Source organism: Bos indicus, chromosome 1 (genome assembly GCF_029378745.1).
Source record: "Bos indicus isolate NIAB-ARS_2022 breed Sahiwal x Tharparkar chromosome 1, NIAB-ARS_B.indTharparkar_mat_pri_1.0, whole genome shotgun sequence".
Classification (NCBI taxonomy): domain Eukaryota; kingdom Metazoa; phylum Chordata; class Mammalia; order Artiodactyla; family Bovidae; genus Bos; species Bos indicus.
In genome coordinates, this window is record NC_091760.1 from 139,106,899 (window position 1) to 139,130,918 (window position 24,020).

At 41.2% G+C, this 24,020-nt stretch overlaps 1 protein-coding gene across 18 annotated transcripts in view; it reads right to left on the reverse strand.

The window, feature by feature from the left end:
* Positions 1-24,020, reverse strand: part of NEK11 (NIMA related kinase 11) — a 274,120-nt gene that overhangs the window by 161,309 nt on the left and 88,791 nt on the right. For 13 of the 18 annotated variants that reach the window (XM_070794932.1, XM_070794884.1, XM_070794890.1 and 10 more), the window contains 4 exons: positions 10,005-10,154; positions 9,833-9,911; positions 9,371-9,406; positions 6,097-6,182 (listed from right to left, as the gene is read on the reverse strand). The exons of 1 other annotated variant lie outside the window; for it this stretch is intronic. In XM_070794932.1, the coding sequence (XP_070651033.1) occupies positions 6,097-6,182; positions 9,371-9,406; positions 9,833-9,911; positions 10,005-10,154 (351 nt within the window). The remainder of the gene's footprint in view (positions 1-6,096; positions 6,183-9,370; positions 9,407-9,832; positions 9,912-10,004; positions 10,155-24,020) is intronic. 4 more of the 18 variants (XM_070794949.1, XM_070794900.1, XM_070794905.1 and 1 more) reach the window with 3 other exon arrangements.

Below are 24,020 nucleotides of genomic sequence, written 5' to 3' on the forward strand. Positions count from 1 at the left end.
CTTCTTTGTCTCTTTCTTTTGATTTCCATTTGCATGGAATATCTTTTTCCAGCCCCTCACTTTCAGTGATGTATGTGTCCCTAGGTTTGAAATTGTCTCTTGTAGACAGCATATATAGGGGTCTTGTTTTTGTATACATTCAGCCAGTCTGCGTCATTTGGTTGGAGCATTTAATCCATTTACAATGTAAATGAATTAATTATTGATATATATGATCCTATTACCATTTACTGTATTGTTTTGAGGGTTTTTTTTTTTTTTTTTTCTTGGTAGGCCTTTTCTTTCTCTTGTGTTTCCCATCAAGAGAATTTCCTTTAGCATTTGTTGTAAAGCTGGTTTGGTGGTGCTGAATTCTCTTGACTTTTGCTTATCTGTAAAGCTTTTGATTTCTCCATCAAATCTAAATGAGATTCTTGTTATGTAGAGAAATATTGGCTGAAGGTTTTTTCCTTTCATCACTTTAAGTATATCCTGCCACTCCCTTCTGGCCTGTAGAGTTTCTGCTTAAAGATCAGCTGTTACCCTTAAGGGGATTCCCTTGTATGTCATTTGTTGCTTTTCTCTTGCTGTTTTTAAATATTTCTTTGTGTTTAATTTTTGTTATTTTGATTAATATGTGTCTTGGCATGTTTCTCTTTGGGCTTATCCTATATGGGACTCTCTGAGCTTCTTGTACTTGGGTGGCTATTTCCTTTCCCATGTTAGGGAAATTTTCAACTATGATCTGCTCAAATATTTTCTCATACCCTTTCTTTAATCTTCCTCTTCTGGGACCCCTTAATTCGAATGTTGGCACACTTAATGTTTTCCCAGAGGTCTCTGAGACTGTCCTCATTTTTTTTTCATTCTTTTTTCTTTATTCTACTCTGTTTCAGTTATTTCCACCATTCTTTCAGTTCACTTATCCACTCTTCTGCCTCAGTTATTCTGCTATTGGTTCCCTCTAGAATTTTTTATTTCAGTCATTATGGTGCTCATCGTTGATTGTCAGGCCACTGCCCACACTTTCCTGGGAGCCTGTACAGTCTGGCATTGCCAAGGAACCCACGAATTGGGGCCAGTTCCCCTGGAAGAACGCATGACCTGCCTCAAGCTGTAGCAAATCCCTGCAGGCCTCTGCCACTACAGGCACTCCCCACACATCCCAGCTGTGTCTGCTGTACCTCTCCTATTCCCCAGCCTGATTAAGCAAGGGAGCCCTGAGCTTTATTTCTCCTTTGTTTCTTATAGGTCCGCATGTCTTCTCAGTCCGTGCCTCCATTTTAGTTCTGGGATTTGGGATCACCTTTACTGCCGTTGTTCTGAGTCCTTTTCCGGGCAGACGGCCTATTTCCTCTTCATTTGTTTGGCCTTTTTCATTTTTAGCATCCTCCCTCAGCTGCCGCATATTTCTCTTTTAATTTTGTTTAGTTCACTGTGTTTGAAGTCTTCTTCCCTCAGGCTGCAAGGCTGTTGTTCCTCTTACTTCCGCCTCCACTGGGTGGGGGCAGACCAGTGCCTTGTGAAGGTCTCCTGTTGGCAGGGGGACTGGTGCCTGTGTTCTGGTAGGTGGAGCTGGATCCTGTCTCTCTGAAGGGCAATTCCATGTCCAGTGGCATGTTTTGGGGAGTCTGTGAGCTCAGTATGCCTTTGGGCAGCCTGTCTGTGAACGGGTAGTGTTGTGCTCTTGTTTTGCTAGTTGTATGGTGTGATCATCTGGCACTGGAGCTTGCTGGTCTTCGTGTGGGGTCAGGTCTTAGCATTGAGATGGACAGCTTTGGGAGAGCTCTTATTGATTAATATTCCATGGGGTCAGGAGTTTGCTGTTGTCCAATGTTCCAGACTCAGTCTTCCACCTTGGAAATTCAGGGTCAAACCCTGGCTGGAGCACAAAGACTCCACAAGCCACATAGCACAGAAGATAAAAAGAAAGAAAGAAATAGAATAAATATCAAGCAAACATACAAACAAACCAAAAGAATGGATGGACAAAACCCCATGACAAATGGTAAAAGCAACACTAAACATACAGGGACACACAATGAAACTCACACAAAGAAAAAAGAAGAAAGGATAAAAAGAGGAACCAACAAAGAAGAGGCAATCAAACCAATAAACAAACATACAAATGAAAACAAACACTAAAAAACTAGAGTAGCAAAAATACAAAACCAAAAACACAGGGGAAAATACAATATAATGAAAAACTACTGTAGAAAAAGGGAAAAATACAATAAAATAATTTTTTTTAAAAAAGCATTAAAAAAGGAAAAAGTAAAAACAAAAAATTAAAGCACTTATAGAAAAAAAGAACAACAACGGAATGAAATGAAAAAATAAAAAAGACAGAGAGAGTGGTAGTAAGAAGAATATTTTCCTATGGCCTTACTTGTCCTTGCCACATAGTGAGCTCCAGCCAATCTACATACTCAGAAAGTCCTCTAATATTTCTAGGAAGGGCTCTGGACCTGCTGGCACTGTGGAGTCAGCTCAGACTCGGATCTGGTCTTACTCCAGCTTGTACTTGCTTCCAAAGTCCACAATTGCCCCCAAAGTCCACAGCCTCAAGCTAATTGCGGGGATTTAACCTGCTACACCTGCAGCTACAGAGGTGAATTCCCTTCCTCTTCTTTGGTCACACAGCTCCTCGTGTTCAGCATTGGTTTGGGCCCCACCTCTGTTTGTAGGCCACATTCCATTGTTTGTTCCCAGCCCAGACAGTGAAAGTCGCTCAGTCATGTCCGACTCTTTGTGACCCCATAGACTGTACAGTCCATGCAATTCTCAAGGCCAGAAGACTGGAGTGGGTAGCCCGTTCCCTTCTCCAGCGGATTTTCCCAACCCAGGGGTCAAATCCATGTTTCTTGCATTGCAGGCAGATTCTTTACCAGCTGAGCCACCAGGGAAGCAAATGCAGCAGCTGCGTAGGGCTCATTGTTCAGTCGGGCTGGGGAGCAGGAGAGGTACAGCAGACACAGCTGGGATATGTGAGGAGTGTCTGTGGTAGCAGAGGCCTGCAGGGATTTGCTACAGCCTGAGGCAAGTAATATGCTTTCCCAGGGAAGTTGGCCCCAGCTTGTGGGTCCCTCGGTAGTGCCAGACTACACAGGCTCCCAGTAAGGTATGGGCAGTAACCTGCCTGCTCACAGCTTGATGGCAGTTGCAGCAGCCTTCACACCCACTCCTGGGGTCACAGATTGCAGCAGTGGCCCATCCTGCCTCTGGCACTTATAAAGGTGGTGTCCTGCCATCTGCAAGCGTTCAGAGTTAGAAAGTCCCTTGTGTCTCTGGCTGGCCCAGGCTTTCCCCTGGACTCCCTCAACTGTGGGCGGAGGAGCCTGGTAGGCTGCAGTCCACGGGGTTGCTAAGAGTTGGACACGATTGAGTGACTTGAACTTTCACTTTTCACTTTTATGCATTGGAGAAGGAAATGGCAACACACTCCAGTGTTCTTGCCTGGAGAATCCCAGGGACGGGGGAGCCTGGTTGGCTGCCGTCTATGGGGTCGCACAGAGTTGGACATGACTGAAGAGACTTAGCAGCAGCAGCAGTCTATCTTCATGGCAGTTAAACCTGTCCTCTTCCTAGGGCCTGACTCCAAAGACTGAGCCTCAGCACCCAGCCCCGACTCACCATGGCAGGCATGCAAACAAGCATCTCAGGCTGGGAAGTGCTGGTCAGCACTGATCCCTGTACTGAATTCTCTCTGCTTTGCCTTCTGCTCACCTGTTGCTATGCTCCCCCCTCTGAGGCTCTGAAGCTGCCCCCATTTCCCTCCATGAGGGGGTTTCCAAGTGTGTAGAAACTTTTCCTCCTTTATAGATCCCTCCCTGAAGCACAGGTGCTGTCCTGATCCCCTGTCCTGATCCCTCTGGCTCTTTTTTTTTTTTTTTTTCTGATTTCTTTTGCCCTACCCTGTTACATGGAGATTAGCTTAGAGGTCTTCTGCCAGTGTTCAGTAGATGCTCTGTAGGAGCTGTTCCACATACAGACGTATTTTTTATTTATTTATGGGGAGGAAGACGATCTCCACGTCTCACTCCTCTGCCATCTTGAAAGCCCCCCCTCCCCAGTAGGTATTTTCATGGCATAGTGATTAATTGTGTGGTTAAGAACATTCACTGGGTTCATATCCTAGCTCTCAAAGTGAAAGTGAAAGTCACTCAGTCGTGTCTGATTCTTTGCAACCCCATGGAATATACAGTTCATGGAATTCTCCAGGCTAGAATACTGGAGTGGGTAGCCTTTCCCTTCTCCAGAGGATCTTCCCAACCCAGGGATAGAACCCAGGTCTCCCGCATTGCAGGCGGATTCTTTACCATCTGAGCCACCAGGTAAGCCCAAGAACACTAGAGTGGGTAGCCTATCCCTTCTCCAGCAGATCTTCCCAACCCAAGAATTGAACCAGGGTTTCCTGCATTAGGCTACATGCTATATGCCTTTAGACAAGTTACTTAAGCTCTCTATGATCATTTAAATAATACTAATTATAGTACCTATTTTATACGGTCACTTTGAGGTTAAATGAGCTAATTCAGGCAAAGAGCTTATAACAGAGCAAAGCATACGGTCATTAACTCTGAAAATGTTAGCCAATATTATTCAAGAGCCTCTTTCTTCAGTTAAAGTAATATGCATATGTTAAATGTACTGAAAGGTCTGCGGCCACATTCTTAATGGCATTTGGCTTGATTATAGCCCAATAATGGAATGCCTTTTGCACTCAACTCCCTCCTGAAGAAACACTATGAGGAAATTTTAATGATTGCTAGGCAGTTCTCATTCTTCTGGAATATAGTTTGGACCAGAACCTCCAGGGGCCATGCAGTTTTCAGGAATACATATGCCCTTAGTCTTTGTAAGACCAAAAAGAACCCTCAAAACAGAGTCATATATCTTGAAAATAACAGTGACAATTTGAAATCAATATCTCATAATGTGAAAGACCACCCAAAGAATTGAATCCGAGCACACGAAAATTGTAAGGACAGGCAAACTGTTTCACAATTACAGTGCAAATTGATAGCTCAAGTAAGTCCATTATTTTAAAGATAAGGTATCTACTATTGTCACGTATCCTGTTAACAAAATAAAATGAGAAGTTTCAAGCACTCTTGAAAAATTAGGTAGTAATCCAAGAAAACTAGGTTACAGGAGCATGCCTAAAGATATATCTCTTAAGGTACAGGGTATTTTAACTGGAAACCATGCATTAAAAAATGACTGAATACCTTTGGTGGCCCAGTTCCCTCAGTTTGAATGTGGATATGGAAGACAAACACAGCACAGTTGACAAACCACCGGACTGGGAGATAGAGAAGCATATTTGTGTAATTTGGCCTTGAAGATCAAGCTGTTAATGGCTAAAGTTCTTACTTCACAGCCTTGCACAGCTCTGGGAGGGACTGTCACTCTCTTTGGGTCCTCACAAAATTAAATACAGTTCCGTGAGCAAAATTATAGATTTGGTCTCATCAGTGGTGCCCTCTGGAGTTGTGCAGTAACAGCCTGCACAGCTGCACATGGCTATTCTGACATAAAATAGTATTCTAGGCTCTTGTAAGTTATGGCATAGGAACTCTGAATCAGGCAGGAGAGAGAAATATGAAACACACATTCTCTAGTTCTTATGTACATCTCAAGAAAGTAAATTCTGGCTTATTTTCAATCATTCCAAGACTCCACAATGTCAACTTTTCAATAGATACTCTGCCAGTTCCTGTTAAATAAACAATATGTGATAGCCATTTATGCTTAATCTGAATGTTCATAAGCATAAATGTCACTAAATGCTTGAAAGATAAATTTCTTTATATACTTACAGTGCAACTGCAGAGCTACCCTGCAGATCTGTAAGCTTTGTAGCTTTGTAGAGGTTTAAACTTTTATGGTTTGTAGAGGTTTGTAGAGGTTTAACCTTTTATGGTTTCAATTTGCTACCACCTCGGGCAAAGGGATTTGAAACATCAAGTTACTGAAGCTCCTTAATTTCTTGGCAAGACTTAAGTGAATTCTAGGATACTCCATGCAGTCAGCTTATCACTAATAGATTTTTTAAGATAAATGCATTTAACATTTATACTCAATGGGCTTTTTTTAAATAAAGCAATTACTTACACAGCATTAATTATATAAGTTGCCTCCTCCTGACTATTCAAATTCTTGTCTTCCAGGGCCATTTCTGAATATCGACACATCAGGTCCTGAAAAAAGAACAGCCATAACATGCCTTAAAGAATCCTCTTCAGGGATGAAGAGGCATAAAATGACCAGGGGCCTTTTCTGATGTGTGATACTATTGACCAGGTCTGGGGTTTGAAATCAAACCCACCAGTAACATTTTTCCTTCCGTAAAGGGTTTAAAACATTACACAGCAGCTCCTGTGGGGTCAGGCCCCTGCCCACCTCTCTAACCTCATATTGCTCTTCCTGCTCTCTCACTTCCAGTCACAAAGACACAGATAGGCCTTTTCTCAGCTCCAAGAACACACAGCTTTCTCCCACCTCAGGGCTGTTAGCGGACAATGTCTTCACTCCCAGTGAAACCAAGCAGAAACTTATGGGGCTCCTGGGCAAGAAAGTCTTTCTGTGTCACCTGTTTCTCTCGTTTACAGGGAACAGACTCAGCCTCCATGACCTTCCCTGATTCCCAAGGGCAGGTTCAAATAGCTGTAGATCAGGGAAGGGAGGGGATGCAGAGACAAGGGAGGAGTAGGCAAAACACAACAGTGCAGCCTTGGGGCGGAGCCCTGGTTCCCCCTCGAGGGATGTGTATAACAGTATCTCTGAGCTCTTCTGTAGAACTAAAACCCTGAATACATGGAAGATGTTAACTACTTGAGGAAGCATTCCTCATTCCACAGAGAAGGTCACAGTTTGATAATCTCAGGGACCACAGAAGCTCATCAGGAGATCACTTGAGACCAGACTAAAGGAGTGAAGGCCCTGCACACACCCTGACCCTTATCAGTAACCCCACCCTTGAGCCATTGCTATAAAGTGAAAAGTGAAAGTGAAGTCGCTCAGTCTGACTCTGCCACCCGATGGACTGTAGCCTACCAGGCTCCTCTAACCATGGGATTTTCCAGGCAAGAATACTGGACTGGGTTGCTATTTCCTTCTCCAGGAGATCTTCCCAACCCAGGAATTGAACCCCGGTCTTCCGCATTGTAGGCAGACGCTTTACTGTCTGAGCCACCAGGACCCCTGGGTTGGAACACACAGTTTTGAGGGCATGAGCCCACTGTGTCCCCCTTTGTCTGACAAAGCAATAAAGCTATTCTTTTCTACCTCACCCCAAACTCTTGTCTCCAACATTTGACTCAGAACTGGTGCACAGAGGCTAAGTTTCAGCATCACCAGGGCCAGGACTAGGGTCAGAGGGCACTCGCCTCTCAGGTGCAAATTTAAGGGGTACAAGAAACTCAGTAACTAAGATAAATAATATTTTAATACAATAACATTTTTTTAATTAATGACAAAAAGCCTTGGAGAATACAATATCAAACCCAGCCCTGAACTTGCACCATTCCACCTCACTTTCTTTTCAAGCTGACCTTAGGTCTACTTGCCAGCAAAACCAATTTACTGACACCAGATTGTGGTGCAGCAAAGTACAGTGTTTATTGCAGGGTGCCAAGAAAGGAGAATGGGCACCTAATATTCAAAAGACCCAAAATCCCTGATAGCTTTCAGGGAAGGGTTGTTTTTTCCCCAAACTTTAAATGTGTGTGTTGGCGTACAGCCGACTCACAATGTTGTGGTAGAGTCAGGTGAACAGTGAAGGGACTCAGCCGTACCCGTACATGTATCCATTCTCCCCAAACCCTCCCTCCATCCACTCTGGCACAGAACTTTGAGGAGAGTTCCATGTGCTAAACAATAGGTCCTTGTTGGTTATCCGTTTTTAATATAGCAGTGTGTACATGACATTAGGGAAGGTTTTTTAAAGGCAACGTTTGGGGCGAGGGTTGCAGCTCAGAGACTTCCTTAGGACTGGTAGATGGTGAGGTGACAGGTAGGGTGGTGTTTTGGAAATCTTAATCATCAACCAGTCTGAGGTCTACATACTGGTGGTCATCATATAGTCACCACCTGGGTAGGGGGTCTTAGATTCTGCAGAACAACTCAAAGGTATGCAACAGATCATTATATATATCCCTTGGGGGGAGACCTAGGACTCATGGAACTATTATTTAGGCTATCTTACTTTTCTTGCTTGACTGCTTTTCTTTTGTTTCTGCATTCCCTCATTTCTCTAATTAGTTATGGTTTGAGTCTTCATTTTGGAACTCAGGCGAGAGCTAGGAGACTAAAAAGGCCTTTTTCTACAGTGACAGTGGCCATGGAGGGACTTTGATCTCTGGGAAAGCTCTGCAGTGTCCTGCTTCATTTTAGCTTCACCTTAATCCTAGCCTTGTTGAATCCTGTCTTTGAACTTTCAGTACTTTGATACTATGGATTTTTTATTAGCATCACTTTGGATTTTTTTTAACATTGCATTACAACACAGTTTATCTTGATTACCGAGTTTTGGGCATCCTCTTTAATTTTGCACCAGGGCAAATGCCTCACTTGTCTCACCCTATTCCCAGGGAATCCATTGGATACCTTGTGAATTGTTTGTTTGTCAGCTCACATACCCTTCATTGTGGTTTTGATCACAATAACCAGCCTCTTCTCAGAAGTCTGCCCTCAGACAAGAGGACAGCTATGTTCAGGGAGAGCTACAAGCAGCAGGGAGCTCCTACCACCTCCTCTTCCTGTCATGCTCATCTCACATCTTTAGGGGTTCCTCCTCCAGGGAATATCACCAAAGTCAGAGCTTTGTAGCACCCACTCCATGTGATCCCAACATTCTCACTCAGGCTTCTGTAGGGCTGGCTGCTTCTCATTGTCTCACTGATGTTGCAACGTCAACCTGCTCCTTCTCTGACCAACAAAGCCCTTCCTTTACTGTATTTCACAGCATCCTGTTTTCTTTCTTCATAGTGCTTCTGATAGTTTACAATTATTTTATTTACTTGCTTACTTTTACTCAGTTATTAGATCCTCTTACTAGCAGTCAAGCTTCAAAGGACAGAAGCCATATCTATGCCTGTCATTTAACCAACCTCCCCCCAGCCCTGGAATGTCAGCACAATCCCGGGTGCCCCACTAACAACTGCACATCAAGTCAGCATCCCTGCTTCCTGTGGACTGAGAACTGGATATTGATGAAAAGGTGTGCCCATTTGTGAAGGTGAATGACTGCTTTATGGGTCCACTTAAAATTATTCATAAAATTAAAGGAAATCTCCCTGAGGGATTTGGATTATAAAAGCCTATAAAATCTAAAACAAACAAACAAAAACAAAACCTCCTGAAAGGATATCATTTTCTGTTTTCTTACCATTGAAGGCAGATTCTCTGCATCAGAATGTCTAATCTACAGGAAAACAAAATAAACTCAGCTAAGCAATAAAAAGTATTATTAGGATACAAAATAAAGGAGTAGAATAATAAAGGCCTAATGAAACCTTCAGATTTTGCATCATTAGTAGAACATTGCTATACTGGCAGGAATACACTTACAAAGTATCGAGAAAAGATTTGTGAGTCAAGAGTTCTTAAGGACGGATATTGCTGTTAGGGAGAAAATTACAATTCTAACTTCTCATATCTGGGGCACCAGGGAACTGGAGTCCATACACCTACTTTGGCAAAGAGACTGACTACTAACAATTTCCCCCAGCTTTTAAAATAGTTCTTGTTTCTTCTTTCTGACTGATTCTTTAATGCAGCACATCTTCAAGTCCTAGAAGATATATAAATGCTAATATGTACTTCCCAGTATCCCTTTCATTTTAAATACCTGTAGTTGTTCATCTATGTAAGGAAGTTTTAGAATTTCTATTGCAGATGGTCTCAATGAAGGACTCTTGTTCAACATGCTGTAATGTTTAAAAAGAAGATTATTTTCCAAGTGAACTAAAATGTAAGCACAATTTAAAATTGTTTATGCAGCAATACATTTCTTTCCATACCTTTCCATAATGGCATTCAGCTGTCTTGGGTATCTCTCAGGGAGAGAAGGAGTGTCTCCTTCAACAATTTTTAAAACAATGGATAAGAAATTGGAGCCAGTGAATGCATGATTCATGCAGCACATCTCATACAAAATGCATGCCAGGGACCTGAAGACATAGTCAAAGAATCTGAATGAGGAATAAATGTCCTCTTTTAAATTTGATCATCATACAAAGTACAAAACCTCAGATGTGCTAGGGCACTGGATGTGAGGCACTAACATACACTTTGTTTTCTACTTAAATACATGTTTATTAAAAAAAAAAAAAAAGGAAAAACTGAAAGAAGAAAGCACAAAATGCAAGTTTGAATGAACACCTTTTGTCAGAGGAGAGCAAACAATCCAACAGGAATATGCCTATACAGAGTAGGGACTCAATAAATATTTGATAAAGGTAGTAAGGAATCTTTGAATTAACCTCTTTGAAGGAAAAATAAAATGCAGATAAAAACTGTCTTCCTAAGGCAGTTCAGTTAGTGTTATATATGCAAAATGAAATTTAAATTTATTAGCCTAGCCTTCCCTCTAATGTGTGCCCAAGAATTTTGAAAAGGAAGCTGATATCTTTATTAGTTTTCTAAATAGAATCCATTTGCAAATAGGGTGGGAGAGTGGTTGCCTGCAGCTCATATTAATGTGCATAAATTCTCCCTTCAGGAATATGAAACAGAATATTAAGGTTCTAGATCAGTCCAACAGTAATTTGTAATAACTATGCAAATCACTCATCTCTAAACCAGTAGAAAAATATTTTAAATAATCTACATCATTAAGAAAACTAAGGGGAAATTTCTGCCTGAACTTAGTGTTAGGAAAGAATTTTTCTCCTGAATAATGGGTTAATTTTACCTTCTGGGTATTTTTAATTATATAACTAGCCAGGTCTCCCTTTTCTTATTAGTTGTTTGAAAGATCAGAAATAAATTTGCCACTGACCTTGTGTACCTGTGTTTTATGTAACTTCAAACATAAAAGGCAAAGTATATTATCAATATATACATACATACATGAATACTGTCTTTTTAACCATTTTGTGGGTGTTCAACAAAATGTGCATTTGTAAGAAAATCCTGGATGCATACATTGAAAATGTTTCTGTTCCAGTAAATAATAACACTAAAAATTTTTAAATGATTGGTACTTTACATATTACAAAGCGCTTTCATACAGATCTCAACAGAGCCTCATAATTTCCCAGTGAAATAGAGCCAATAACATATTTTCCCCCTTTTTGACATGATGAAACTGGCTCAGGGAAGTTAAATGATTTGGTTTAAGTTAAACTGACTCTTGAGTTAAGTACTTTTCTTTTCAAATCTGAGACTATTCCCATTATAGAACACTAGAAATAAGAGGCGGAGAAGGCAATGGCACCCCACTTCAGTACTTTTGCCTGCCTGGAGGAGCCTGGTGGGCTGCAGTCCATGGGGTCACTAAGAGTCGGACACGAATGAGCAACTTCACTTTCACTTTTCACTTTCATGCACTGGAGAAGGAAATGGCAACCCACTCCAGTGTTCTTGCCTGGAGAATCCCAGGGACGGGGGAGCCTGGTGGGCTGCTGTCTATGGGGTCGCACAGAGTCGGACACGACTGAAGTGACTTAGCAGCAGTATTAGCAGCAGAGTTACCACCAGAAGAATGGTAAAACAATGTATAACTGACAAGTGTAAAACTAACCAGTTACTAGAGGGAAAAAAATCAAACAATAAAAATTAAATTAAAACCAAAAAAGCAAGAAAGGACAAAAGAACATAAAACAAGTGAGATGTGAAGATTAAAAAGAAGACAAACTGTCATTAAGCATTTCAACATGATTATGGATATCAAAAAGGTCAAAAGACACTACAAACTACCAGAATTAACAATTGAATTTAGCAAGGTTGTTGGATACAAAGGTCATTTCTATAAGCCTGAGATAAATTTTAAAACAAAATTTTAAATGTCCTTTACATTAACATCACAAAATGTCAAATATGTAGGAATAAATTAAACACAACATGTGCAAGACGCTTCACTATAGCCTTAGTACTCTGCTGAGAGAAATTTAAAAAAAAAAAAAAGGAGGGATAAATTCACACTCTTGGATTGGGACATTCAATATTCTGAAGATATCAATTTTCCCCAGAATATCTATAGATCTAATGCAATATAAATCCAAATCCTAGCAGACTTTTTTGTAGCTGACTCTAAAGTTTACATGGAATTACAAAAGGAAAAGGGTAGCCAAGGCAACTGAAGATGAATAAGTTTGGAGGTTCTGTATTACCAAACAGCAAGATTATTATGAAGTTACATTTCTTATGAAAGTATGATACTGGCGAGGAAGAAAAAAATATAGCAGTGGAACAAAATACAGATCAAACCAGATCTGCACATAGTCAACTAGTTGACTAATGCAAAGATAAACTGCACTGTGGTAGAGAGAAAGATGATCTTTTTAATGAATTATGCTAGGACAGTTGAACATCCATATGGAAAATATTACATACAAATGCCTCTCTCACATCATATTCAAGCACAAAAACCAATTAAACGTGGGTCTAAATGAAAATAGAGTCATAAAAGAGAAAACAGGTAAACATCTGCCTGATCTTGGTGTAAGTAAAGATTTTTTTAAGTAAAATGCAAAAAGCATGAACAATAAAGTTAGGGACTGATAAATGGACTTCATTAAAATTATAAACATCTATTCACAAAGTCAAATCTGGGTTTCATGAAGACATAATTCTACCTGAGTCATACTTGACGAATGTATTGGGGTTATAAAAAGATGAGGAACTATCTGGCTAGATAGACCATGGAACAATTAGATTTAGAGGACAACTCGGTAATCAATTTTGATGCAAAACTACTCCTTTTTTTTGGAAATCCTCTCAGCTACACTGAATGCATGCTGCTTTCCATTTACCTATTTTATTTTGAGCTACTGATATTGGCTGTGCTGCAGCACACGGAGACTTCGGGATAGCATATTCAAAAGCAGAGACATTACTTTGCCAACAAAGGTCCGTCTAGTCAAGGCTATGGTTTTTCCTGTGGTCATGTATGGATGTGAGAGTTGGACTGTGAAGAAGGCTGAGCGCCGAAGAATTGATGCTTTTGAACTGTGGTGTTGGAGAAGACTCTTGAGAGTCCCTTGGACTGCAAGGAGATCCAACCAGTCCATTCTGAAAGAGATCAGCCCTGGGATTTCTTTGGAAAGAATGATGCTAAAGCGGAAACTCCAGTACTTTGGCCACCTCATGAGAAGAGTTGACTCATTGGAAAAGACTCTGATGCTGGGAGGGATTGGGGGCAGGAGGAGAAGGGGATGACAGAGGATGAGATGGCTGGATGGCATCACTGACTCGATGGACATGAGTTTGGGTGAACTTCGGGAGTTGGTGATGGACAGGGAGGCCTGGCCTGCTGTGATTCATGAGGTCGCAAAGAGTCGGACACGACTGAGCTACTGAACTGAACTGAACTGAACTTGTGGAAAGGGATCTGCTATGGTCCCAGTGCACCTATCTGGGACGGGAGCCAGTAAATGAAATATGAGACAATATGATCGTAGAAACTTTGATGACATTTGGGGCAAAAGATTTTTTGATTATCCTGTACCAGTTTTACAATCCATCTACTATGTATACTTTGTATTCTAATGACTATACATATATGTAGCTATATGTCTATGTTTTAATTTTCTCCAGTTTACAACCAGGCATATCTACATGGGAATAATTACATTATCTCAAACTCATCACTTCTATCCTTTCTGAAAGCTTTTCTCTTATTTGACTCCCAGGTCTTAAATATGGCAATGCAACAGCAGGGAAGGGTCAGGGGCCAGGAGATGAGTTGAAAAAAACAAGAGATATATTTTACTTAGAAGTCTGCAACTTGCATTCCTTCCCCCACCCCCACCCCCTGCAAAATACAGCCAACTGTGAAGAAGTAAACAAATACATCCCTGAGGGGGTGAATGTGGCAGTGAAAAGGAAGACTGGGATCAGGTGTATGAAGCAAATTATACCTGAATTCCATAAACTTGCCATCTGTCCAAATCGACCAGAACTGCCCAGAGGATTTCTGAAGCACAGATTGATAATGAATTGCAAATGTAACTCTGACTTTGTCTTGTCTCAAGATGAATAAATTTTACTCTTTGAAATTTGCCCTGATTCTGCAGAGAAGAGCCTACCCCACAGTGGTGCATGACTTTAGTGATGGAAATTTTACTGATCTTCTAGATAATATGTTTACTTGGTATAAGCAAGGACTACCCTAACATATCCATCTGGAAAAGAGTATATATAATTTAAGCAGCTGAATAAGTAGAATAATAGAAATTGAATACAAGTATAGCAGGTTTTGCTTTAATATGTTACCCTAAACAAGTCTTTAGTGTAGTAATGTTGAAAATCAACATAAACTCAGTCAATATGATGAATGTCTCTGGGGCTGCTTGAACAAATTTTAAGAAGTCTATATTAATAACTACTATCTATTAAGGGCCAATCATATCCCAGAATCTGTAGTGGTTCTTCCCAAGCTTTAATGTGCATACAAATCTCCCAGGGAATTTGTTAGAATGCTAGGTCTGAGTATTTGGGGAGAAATGGTGGTTACATTGGGAGCATAGTTTCCGTATCTTCCTTGAATCCTCATGTAAAACAGAGCAGCTAGATAGCAAAACTTAAAACCAGGGCCAACATTTTCAACAAAGTTAGGTGACAAAGTATCTCCTTGAGCCTCAAGGTACAAGTATATGGAGACAAGTCACAATTGCCACGTGACCTGCGTAATGTCAGCATCTGTGTGAGAAGCAGCAGAGTCAATGGAGTGAGTGACTGAGAGACAAAACAACAAAAGACCCTCAAAACAGTCAACAGGTACTCCCTGAAAAGCACAGGGGGCCAATCTAAGAACAGCAGCTAAAACTCATAGGGGTTCTGCCCAATCCAAAATCAGAGGGAATGCGAGAAACCCCAGGGTAAGGCCTAAAGGGACTGCAGCAGGAAGATCACAGGGCAGAGGGGAAACAAAAGGGAAAGATTTTTTGATCGTTAGCTGTTCTTGGGGTCATGGTCATAGACTCCACACAAACCATAAAGTCTGGGAAACAAACATGTGTAGCGTTCAAAGCTGGGTCGAGAAGTGGGTTGGCAACCATGATGAAAGCATCTTTCCAATGCCAACTGTTACTCAGCCCCTCGCTGCACAGAGGCTGCTTGTGGCAGCAGCATGCCTTGCTCATGTGACATAAGAGACTTCACATGTTGGAATCTAAAGAAGGGTACAAATGAACTTATTTACAAGACAGAAATAAAGTTACAGATGTAGAAAACAAACTTACAGTTACCAGAGGGTAAGGGGAGGAGGGGTAAATTGGAATTGGGGGAATGACATACACATGCTACTATATATAAAACAGATAATAATAAGAACCTGCTGTATAACACCGGAAACTCTGCCCAATGCTCTGTAATGACCCATATGGGAGAAGAATCTAAAAAAGAGTAGGTATATGTATATGTACAACCTAGACAGTGTATTAAAAAGCAGAAACATCACTTTGCTGACAAAAGTCCATCTAGTCAAAGCTATGGTTTTTCCAGTGGTCAAGTATGGATGTGAGAGTTGGACCATAAAGAAGGCTGAGCACCGAAGAATTGATTCTTTTGAATTGTGGTGCTGGAGTAGACTCTTGAGAGTCCCTTGGACTTCAAGGAGATCAAACCAGTCAACACTAAAGGAAATCAACCCTGAGTATTCATTGGAAGAACTGATGCTGAAGCTGAAGTTCTAATACCTTAGTCACCTGATGTGAAGAGCTGACTCATTGGAAAAGACCCTGATGCTAGGAAAGATTGAAGGCAAAAGGAGAAGGGGGCGGCAGAGGATGATATGGTTAGATAGCATCACGACTCTATGGACATGAATCTGAGCAAATTCCGGGAGATGGTGAAGGACAGAGGAGCCTGGCATGCTACAGTCCATGGGGTCTCTAAGAATCAGATATGACTTAGCAACTGAACAACAACGACAAAAATAAATGATTCACTTTGCTGTACACAAGAAACTAACATAACATTGTAAATCAACCACACTCCAATAAAATTCTTTTTTTAAAAAAGATACTTTACACTTTGAGCGAATGGTTGTGTCCCAATGGCTTTCATCATCTTTGACAGTCTCCAGAGGCTCTTTTAAGATGGCCTTAGCCTTAGGACTTCCTGGTGGTTCAGTGGTTAAGAATCTGCCTTGCAGTGCAGCAGGGATGCAGGTTTCATCCTTGGTTAGGGAACTCAAATTCCACATGTCACACAGCAAATAAATCTCGTGCCACAGCTACTGAGCTCTCCTGCCACAACTACAGAATAATCCATGCACAGAAATGAAAGATCTCGCATGCCCCTGCTCTTTCTCTAAGCACTAGACAGGCTCATTTCAGACCAGGACACAGCCTGGGTCCTGGACCTGTGACACTGGAGCAGGAGCAGAGCAGGCTTGCAACCTGGAGCAGAGGCTCAGGCCACCTGCAGTTCTCTTGTAATGTGAAGAAGAAATACATTTTATAAGTACCTCAGAGATTTTTGGAGCTCTTTGTTATTTCAGCAAAACCAACTTGTACACCATCCCCTCATGTAACAGTCTTCAGCAGCTTCTCATCCCACAGAAAGTAAAATCCAAGGTCCTCACTATGGTCATTCACCACAGGAACCCTGACTGCCTCTTCAGCCACGTGGATTTATTGCACATCCCCTCCCCGCCCCCCCCACCCCCCCGCCACACACACACTCACACACTCACACTTTGTCCTCAGCTAGCCAGAGGACACTGAGCAGAGCTTCCCTTTGGAAGGACTATACTTCCATGTCCTTATAGTGCTCTCAAGGGCTTTCAGTAGTCAGAGAAGGCCCAGGTCACTTGCAACTACTTTCAAATTCTCAGTATATTTTGAAAATGAAAAAACACCAAAATGGAGTTTGAAAAATTAGATTTTGAAAATTTTACATCTAATAAATTAACACTGCAGCCTACTTCCATGCAGGTCCACCCCTCTTCCCCCAGTGGACACCCCCCTCCTTCAGTCATGGGCACTGGATCTTTCTGCCTGAAAGGCATTTTGTCAGACTTATCTCTATCCTTCCCATCCTAAGCAGCAGCATCCACTCTCTGAGACTGCAGCTGATGTTCTGCACACTCACCCTGGCTCACACCTTTTACATCAGAGCCTTGTGCATATGGCAGTTTATGTCTGCCAATCTTTTGAAGACAAAGTCTAGAACTTTCATGTTTATCTTGATCTTTCTTTCTTTTGGTGATTACCTCATGGGCAAGACAGAGTAAGGCTAAGGGAGCTGGACATCCTGGTAAACTGGCTTCTGGATGGCAAGGGAAGCCCTAACTTGAAGCATTTATTGGTTTCTGTGAGGTTCAGAAGAGATGTGGGTAGTGGAGTCTTGTGAGCTGGTCTGAGCTGGCTCCTGTACACCACTGAATTATGGGAGGGATGGCAAGATGGTGCTGGAGTGAGAAGGTGGTCCAAGGCTGGGGCGAGCAGGAGAAGAGGAGTCAGGAAGAATGGAGGGAGGGTCTGAGGCACACAGAGAAGCTGCCGATCCAGCTTCTCAGCCGAGGCCCAGGTTCTTGGGCTCCATCCATCAAACGCACCGGCAAGCAGTACCAGACTGCCGTGCTGCATGAGCCACTTCTCTTCAGTCACTTCTTAAACTTCTTAAATAAGGAAAATGAACGGTGTCGGCTTGTTATAATGGAGACCCTGACCAGGAGCTGACTCTCAACTCCGCTTTACTGTCCTCCTGACAAAGCCTATTCTAGTCATCACTAAAAATAATAAAGCACCTCATAACCTAGTGCCTTCAAACAATAATAGTAATTCTGCTCATGAATTTATTCTCTCAGAAATTGACAAAGACAGCTTGAATCTTCTTTCCACGGCATTTTCTGGGCAAGCTCAGTTGAGGTTGGAAGATCCATTTCCAAGTCACTCACATGACTGGCTGATAGGTGTTGGCCATCATTTAGAAGCTTGGCCAGGGCTAAAGGCCAGAGGCCTTGATTCCTTACACTAGACTCCCAGTGTGCTATACACAGGCTTTCTCACAGCACAGCAGCTATATTCCAAGAGCAAAGATCTCAAGAGAATCAGACAGAAACAGTGTCATCTTCTGTGACCCAGACTCAGAAGTCATATAGTATCAGTTCGTCCATAATTACAGTCAATAAATCCCTTTATTCACTTAGCAAATAAACAAGCAAATAACAAGCCCAGAGAAAGGGGAGTGAGAAGAGTTGATACAATATATTATCTAAAATATCCAGTTTTCCTGAAGAATTTCCTGTGTATCCACTTCCATCCCCTTTAGACTCTTGGTGGCAAGATCCGCCATAACACAGCAATGGGCAGAGATGTGTTCGGTGATTCTTATATGCCTTGCTGACAGGAGAAATTGTGCCTTGAATATTTTCCTGTAGCTTCCACTCATGTAGTCCTTGGCCAGCTCATACAAGCTAAGGTGCATGTTGATGCGTGGATTAAGAAACCGCAAGCAAGGGGAACCACTGATGTCTCTGAATTTTTTAGCCTAAGAATTTAAAGTTGTTGAACTAAATGGAAAACTCTGATATTTCCCTTGTTGTTTTTACAAATGAATTCCAGTCATTCTGAAGCATTTTTCAGGGTAGGCTATCGGAACCATTCCAACTTGTGTGTCAACAATCTTCTTGAAGTTGAGCTAGAACAGAAGTTTCATATCCATGTTGTAACTCATGTCCGTAAGAGTGACTGGTGTGAATCCTTGTATCTCATTGCTTTAATTCACACTTCTTGGTTTACTAGTAAATTGAACTTCTCTTCACCAAATGGAGTTTTAAAGTCCTTTTCTGGCAACTTCCCATCCATCTCCTTTGTTGATTTTAAAAGGAGGAACTCCTTAGCTTTGCCGTTGTGCTATTGCTGTTGTCTCGGTAGTTCATTTGTAAGAATTTTTGGATCTGCTAGACTTTGACATTGCCTTATAGATATGTCTCAAAAACTTACAGTATGCTTCATCAGTTCAGTTCAGTTCAGTTCAGTCTCTCAGTCGTGTCTGACTCTTTGCGACCCCATGAATCGCAGCACGCCAGGCCTCCCTGTCCATCACCAACTCCCGGAGTTCACTCAGACTCACGTCCATCAAGTCAGTGATGCCATCCAGCCATCTCATCCTCTGTCGTCCCCTTCTCCTCCTGCCCCCAATCCCTCCCAGCATCAGAGTCTTTTCCAATGAGTCAACTCTTCTCATGAGGTGGCCAAAGTACTGGAGTTTCAGCTTTAGCATCATTCTTTCCAAAGATCATACATATTGTAATATATATCTGAAAGTTCTTTATTTCTCTCACTGAAGCTTAACTCCCCTCCTGTTATGTGTGGGCTGGACTTAGTGACTCTCTTCTAATAAATAGAGAATAGAAAGTAGAATAGAAATGGAAAAGCAATAACTTTATGGTGGAGAAAACTGGCAGACATCAATTAACCTAGTGACCAAAGCTGATGTCACCAGTATTAAGTCATGCTGACATCACACTTCTGATAAAACTGTGATGAGACAGACACATCACTTTTATGGTATTCTTACAAAAATTGGTTTTTCCCCCAAACCCCATTGAATCAAGAGAAAATACTGGCCAAATCCAAACTGAATAACTTTTTACAAAATACCTGACCAGTATTCTTCAAAACCATCAGGAGCAACAAGGACATGTCTGATAAACTTAAAACTTTGATAAACTTAGGAAATGACTGAGTGCAGTGTGGAATCTTCAGACATCAGTGAAAAAATGACTTACATTCAAATGAAGTTTAGTTGATAGTAATGTATCAGTGATAATTTCTTAGTATTGATAAATGTACAATGATTATATAAGATAACACTGTGTATATGTGTGTGATCAGTCATGTCTGACTCTTTGCAACCCCATGGACGGTATCCCGCTACACTCCTCTGTCCATGGAATGTTCCAGGCAAGAATACTAGAGTGGGTTGCCATTTCCTTCTGCAGGGGATCTTCCTGACCCAGGACTGAACCCACGTCTCTTGCATCTCCTGTATTGGCAGGCGGATTCTTTACCACCGTACTACCTGAGAAGCCCCAAGATAACACCAGAAAATACAAATTTTAGAATTTTTGTTCTATTATGTGAAAAATACCATCGAAATTTTGATAGCAATTGCACTGTATCTGTAGATTGCTTTGAGTAGGATGGACATTTTAAAAATATTATTTTTTTCCAACCCATGAGCACAAAATATCCTTCTATTTGTTTCTCTTCAACTTCTTTCATTAACATCATAGTTCTCAGTGTACAGGTCTTTCACTCCTTGGTTAATAAAAGTGTGGGCATCTTTGTCTTGTTCTTGATTGTAAAGGAAAATCTTTCAGCTTTCCATGATTGTGTATGAACATGATGTTAGCTATGGGCCTGTCATATAAGCCCTTTATTATGTTGAAGTATGGTCCCTCTATACTCATTGTGTTGAGTGATTTTATTAGAAATGAATGTTGAATTTTGTCAAGTGTATTTTTCTGCATCTACTGAGATGATCATATGATTTTTATCCTTATTTTGGAAATGCAGTGTTTCACATTGACTGATTTGTGGATGTTGAACTATTCTTGCAATCCTAGAATAAATCCCAGTTGATCATGAATAAAAATAAATTAAAAAATTAAAATGTCCAGTTTTCACAAGTTATGAAACATGCAAATAAATAGGAAAAAATGATCCATATAGGAGAAAAACAGCATGCAAGATGAACTACCCAACAGAGCCCAGATGTCAGACTTAACACACAAGGATTTCCAAGTATCCATTTCAAATATGTTCAATGAACTAAAGGAAACAGTATTTAAAGGAATAAAGTATGATAAAATGTCATACAAAATGGAGATTATCAGTTCAGTTCAGTCGCTCAGTCACGTCCAACTCTTGGCGACCCCACGGGCCACCGCACGCCAGGCTTCCTTGTCCATCATCAACTCCCAGGCCTTGCTAAAACTCAGGTCCATTGAGTCAGTGATGCCATCCAACTATCTCATCCTCTGTCATCCTCTTCTTCTCCTGCCTTCCATCTTTCCCTGCATCAGGGAATTTTCTAATAAGTTGGTTCTTTGCATCAGGTGGCCAAAGTATTGGAGCTTCAGCTTCAGCATCAGTCCTTCCAATGAATATTCAGGACTGATTTCCTTTAGGACTGACTGGTTGGGTCTCCTTGAAGTCCAAGGTACTCTCAAGAGTCTTATCCAACACTATAGTTCAAAAGCATCAGTTCTTTGGCACTCAGCTTTCTTTATGGTCCAACTATTACATGCATATATGATTACTGGAAAAACCTTAGCTTTGACTAGACAGGCCTTTGTCGGCAGAGTAATGTCTCTGCTTGTTAATATGCTGTCTAGATTAGTCACAGGTCTTCTTCCAAGGAGCAAGTGTCTTTTAATTTCATGGCTGCAGTCACCATCTGCCATGATTTTGGAGACCAAAAAAATAAAGTCTCCCACTGTTGCCACTCTTTCCCCAATCTATTTGCCATGAAGTGATGGGACCAGAGGCCATGACTTCATTTTCTGAGTGTTGAGTTTTAAGCCAGCTTTTTCACTCTCCTCTTACATCAAGAGGCTCTTTAGTTCTTCCTTCTTCCATAAAGGTGGTGTCATTTGCATATCTGAGGTTATTGGTATTTCTCCTGGCAATCTTGATTCTAGCTTGTGCTTCATCCAGCTTGGCATTTTTTTTAATTTAATTTTATTTTTAAACTTTACATAATTGTATTAGTTTTGCCAAATACCAAAATGAATCCGCCACAGGTATACATGTGTTCCCCATCCTGAACCCTCCTCCCTCCTCCCTCCCCATACCATCCCTCTGGGTCGTCCCAGTGCACTAGCCCCAAGCATCCAGTATCGTGCATCGAACCTGGACTGGCATCTCGTTTCTTACATGATATTTTACATGTTTCAATGTCATTCTCCCAAATCTTCCCACCCTCTCCCTCTTCCACAGAGTCCATAAGACTGTTCTATACATCAGTGTCTCTTTTGCTGTCTCGTACACAGGGTTATTGTTACCATCTTTCTAAATTCCATATATATGCGTTATTATACTTTATTGGTGTTTTTCCTTCTGGCTTACTTCACTCTGTATAATAGGCTCCAGTTTCATCCACCTCATTAGAACTGATTCAAATGTTTTCTTTTTAATGGCTGAGTAATACTCCATTGTGTATATGTACCACAGCTTTCTTATCCACTCATCTGCTGATGGACATCTAGGTTGCTTCTATGTCCTGGCTATTATAAACAGTGCTGCGATGAACACTGGGGTACACGTGTCTCTTTCAATTCTGGTTTCCTCAGTGTGTATGCCCAGCAGTGGGATTGCTGGATCATAAGGCAGTTCTATTTCCAGTTTTTTAAGGAATCTCCACACTGTTCTCCACAGTGGCTGTACTAGTTTGCATTCCCACCAACAGTGTAAGAGGGTTCCCTTTTCTCCACACCCTCCCCAGCATTTATTATTTGTAGACTTTTGGATCGCAGCCATTCTGACTGGTGTGAAATGGTACCTCATAGTGGTTTTGATTTGCATTTCTCTGATAATGAGTGATGTTGAGCATCTTTTCATGTGTTTGTTAGCCCTCTGTATGTCTTCTTTGGAGAAATGTCTATTTAGTTCTTTGGCCCATCCACGCACATATGGACACCTTATCTTTGACAAAGGAGGCAAGAATATACAATGGATTAAAGACAATCTCTTTAACAAGTGGTGCTGGGAAATCTGGTCAACCACTTGTAAAAGAATGAAACTAGAACACTTTCTAACACCATACACAAAAATAAACTCAAAATGGATTAAAGATCTAAACGTAAGACCAGAAACTATAAAACTCCTAGAGGAGAACATAGGCAAAACAATCTCTGACGTACATCACAGCAGGATCCTCTATGACCCACCTCCCAGAATATTGGAAATAAAAGCAAAAATAAACAAATGGGACCTAATTAACCTTAAAAGCTTCTGCACATCAAAGGAAACTATTAGCAAGGTGAAAAGACAGCCTTCAGAATGGGAGAAAATAATAGCAAATGAAGCAACGGACAAACAACTAATCTCAAAAATATACAAGCAACTCCTACAGCTCAACTCCAGAAAAATAAATGACCCAATCAAAAAATGGGCCAAAGAACTAAACAGCCTGGCATTTTGCATAGTGTAATCTGCATAGAAATTAAATTTAAAAGGTGACAATATACAGCCTCGATGTACTCCTTTCCTGATTTGGAACCAGTCCGTGTTTCAAGTCCAGTTCTAACTGTTGCTTCCTGACCTGCATACAGATTTCTCAAGAGGCAGGTAAGGTGGTCTGGTATTCCCATTTTTGAATAATTTTCCACAGTTCATTGTGATCTATACAATCAAAGGCTTTGGGAAGTCAATAAAGCAGAAATAGATGATTTTCTAGAACTCTTTTGCTTTTTTAATGATCCAGCGGATGTTGGCAATTTGATCTCTCATTCCTCTGCCTTTTCTAAATCCAGCTTGAACATTTGGAAGTTCTCAGTTCATGTACTGTTGAAGCCTGGCTTGGAGAATTTTGAGCATTACTTTGCTAACATGTAAAGCAAGTTCAATTGTGTGGTAGTTTGGACATTCTTTGGCATTGCCTTTCTTTGGGATTGGAATTAAAACTGACCTTTTCTAGTCCTGTGGCCATTGCTGAGTTTTCCAAATTTGCTGGCATAATGAGTGCAGCACTTTCACAGCATCATCTTTTAGGATTTGAAATAGCTCAACTGGAATTCCATCACCTCTACTACCTTTGTTCGCAGTGATGCTTTAAGGCCCACTTGACTTCCCACTCCAGGATGTCTGATGCTAAATAAGTGATCACACCATCATGGTTATCTGGGTCATGAAGAT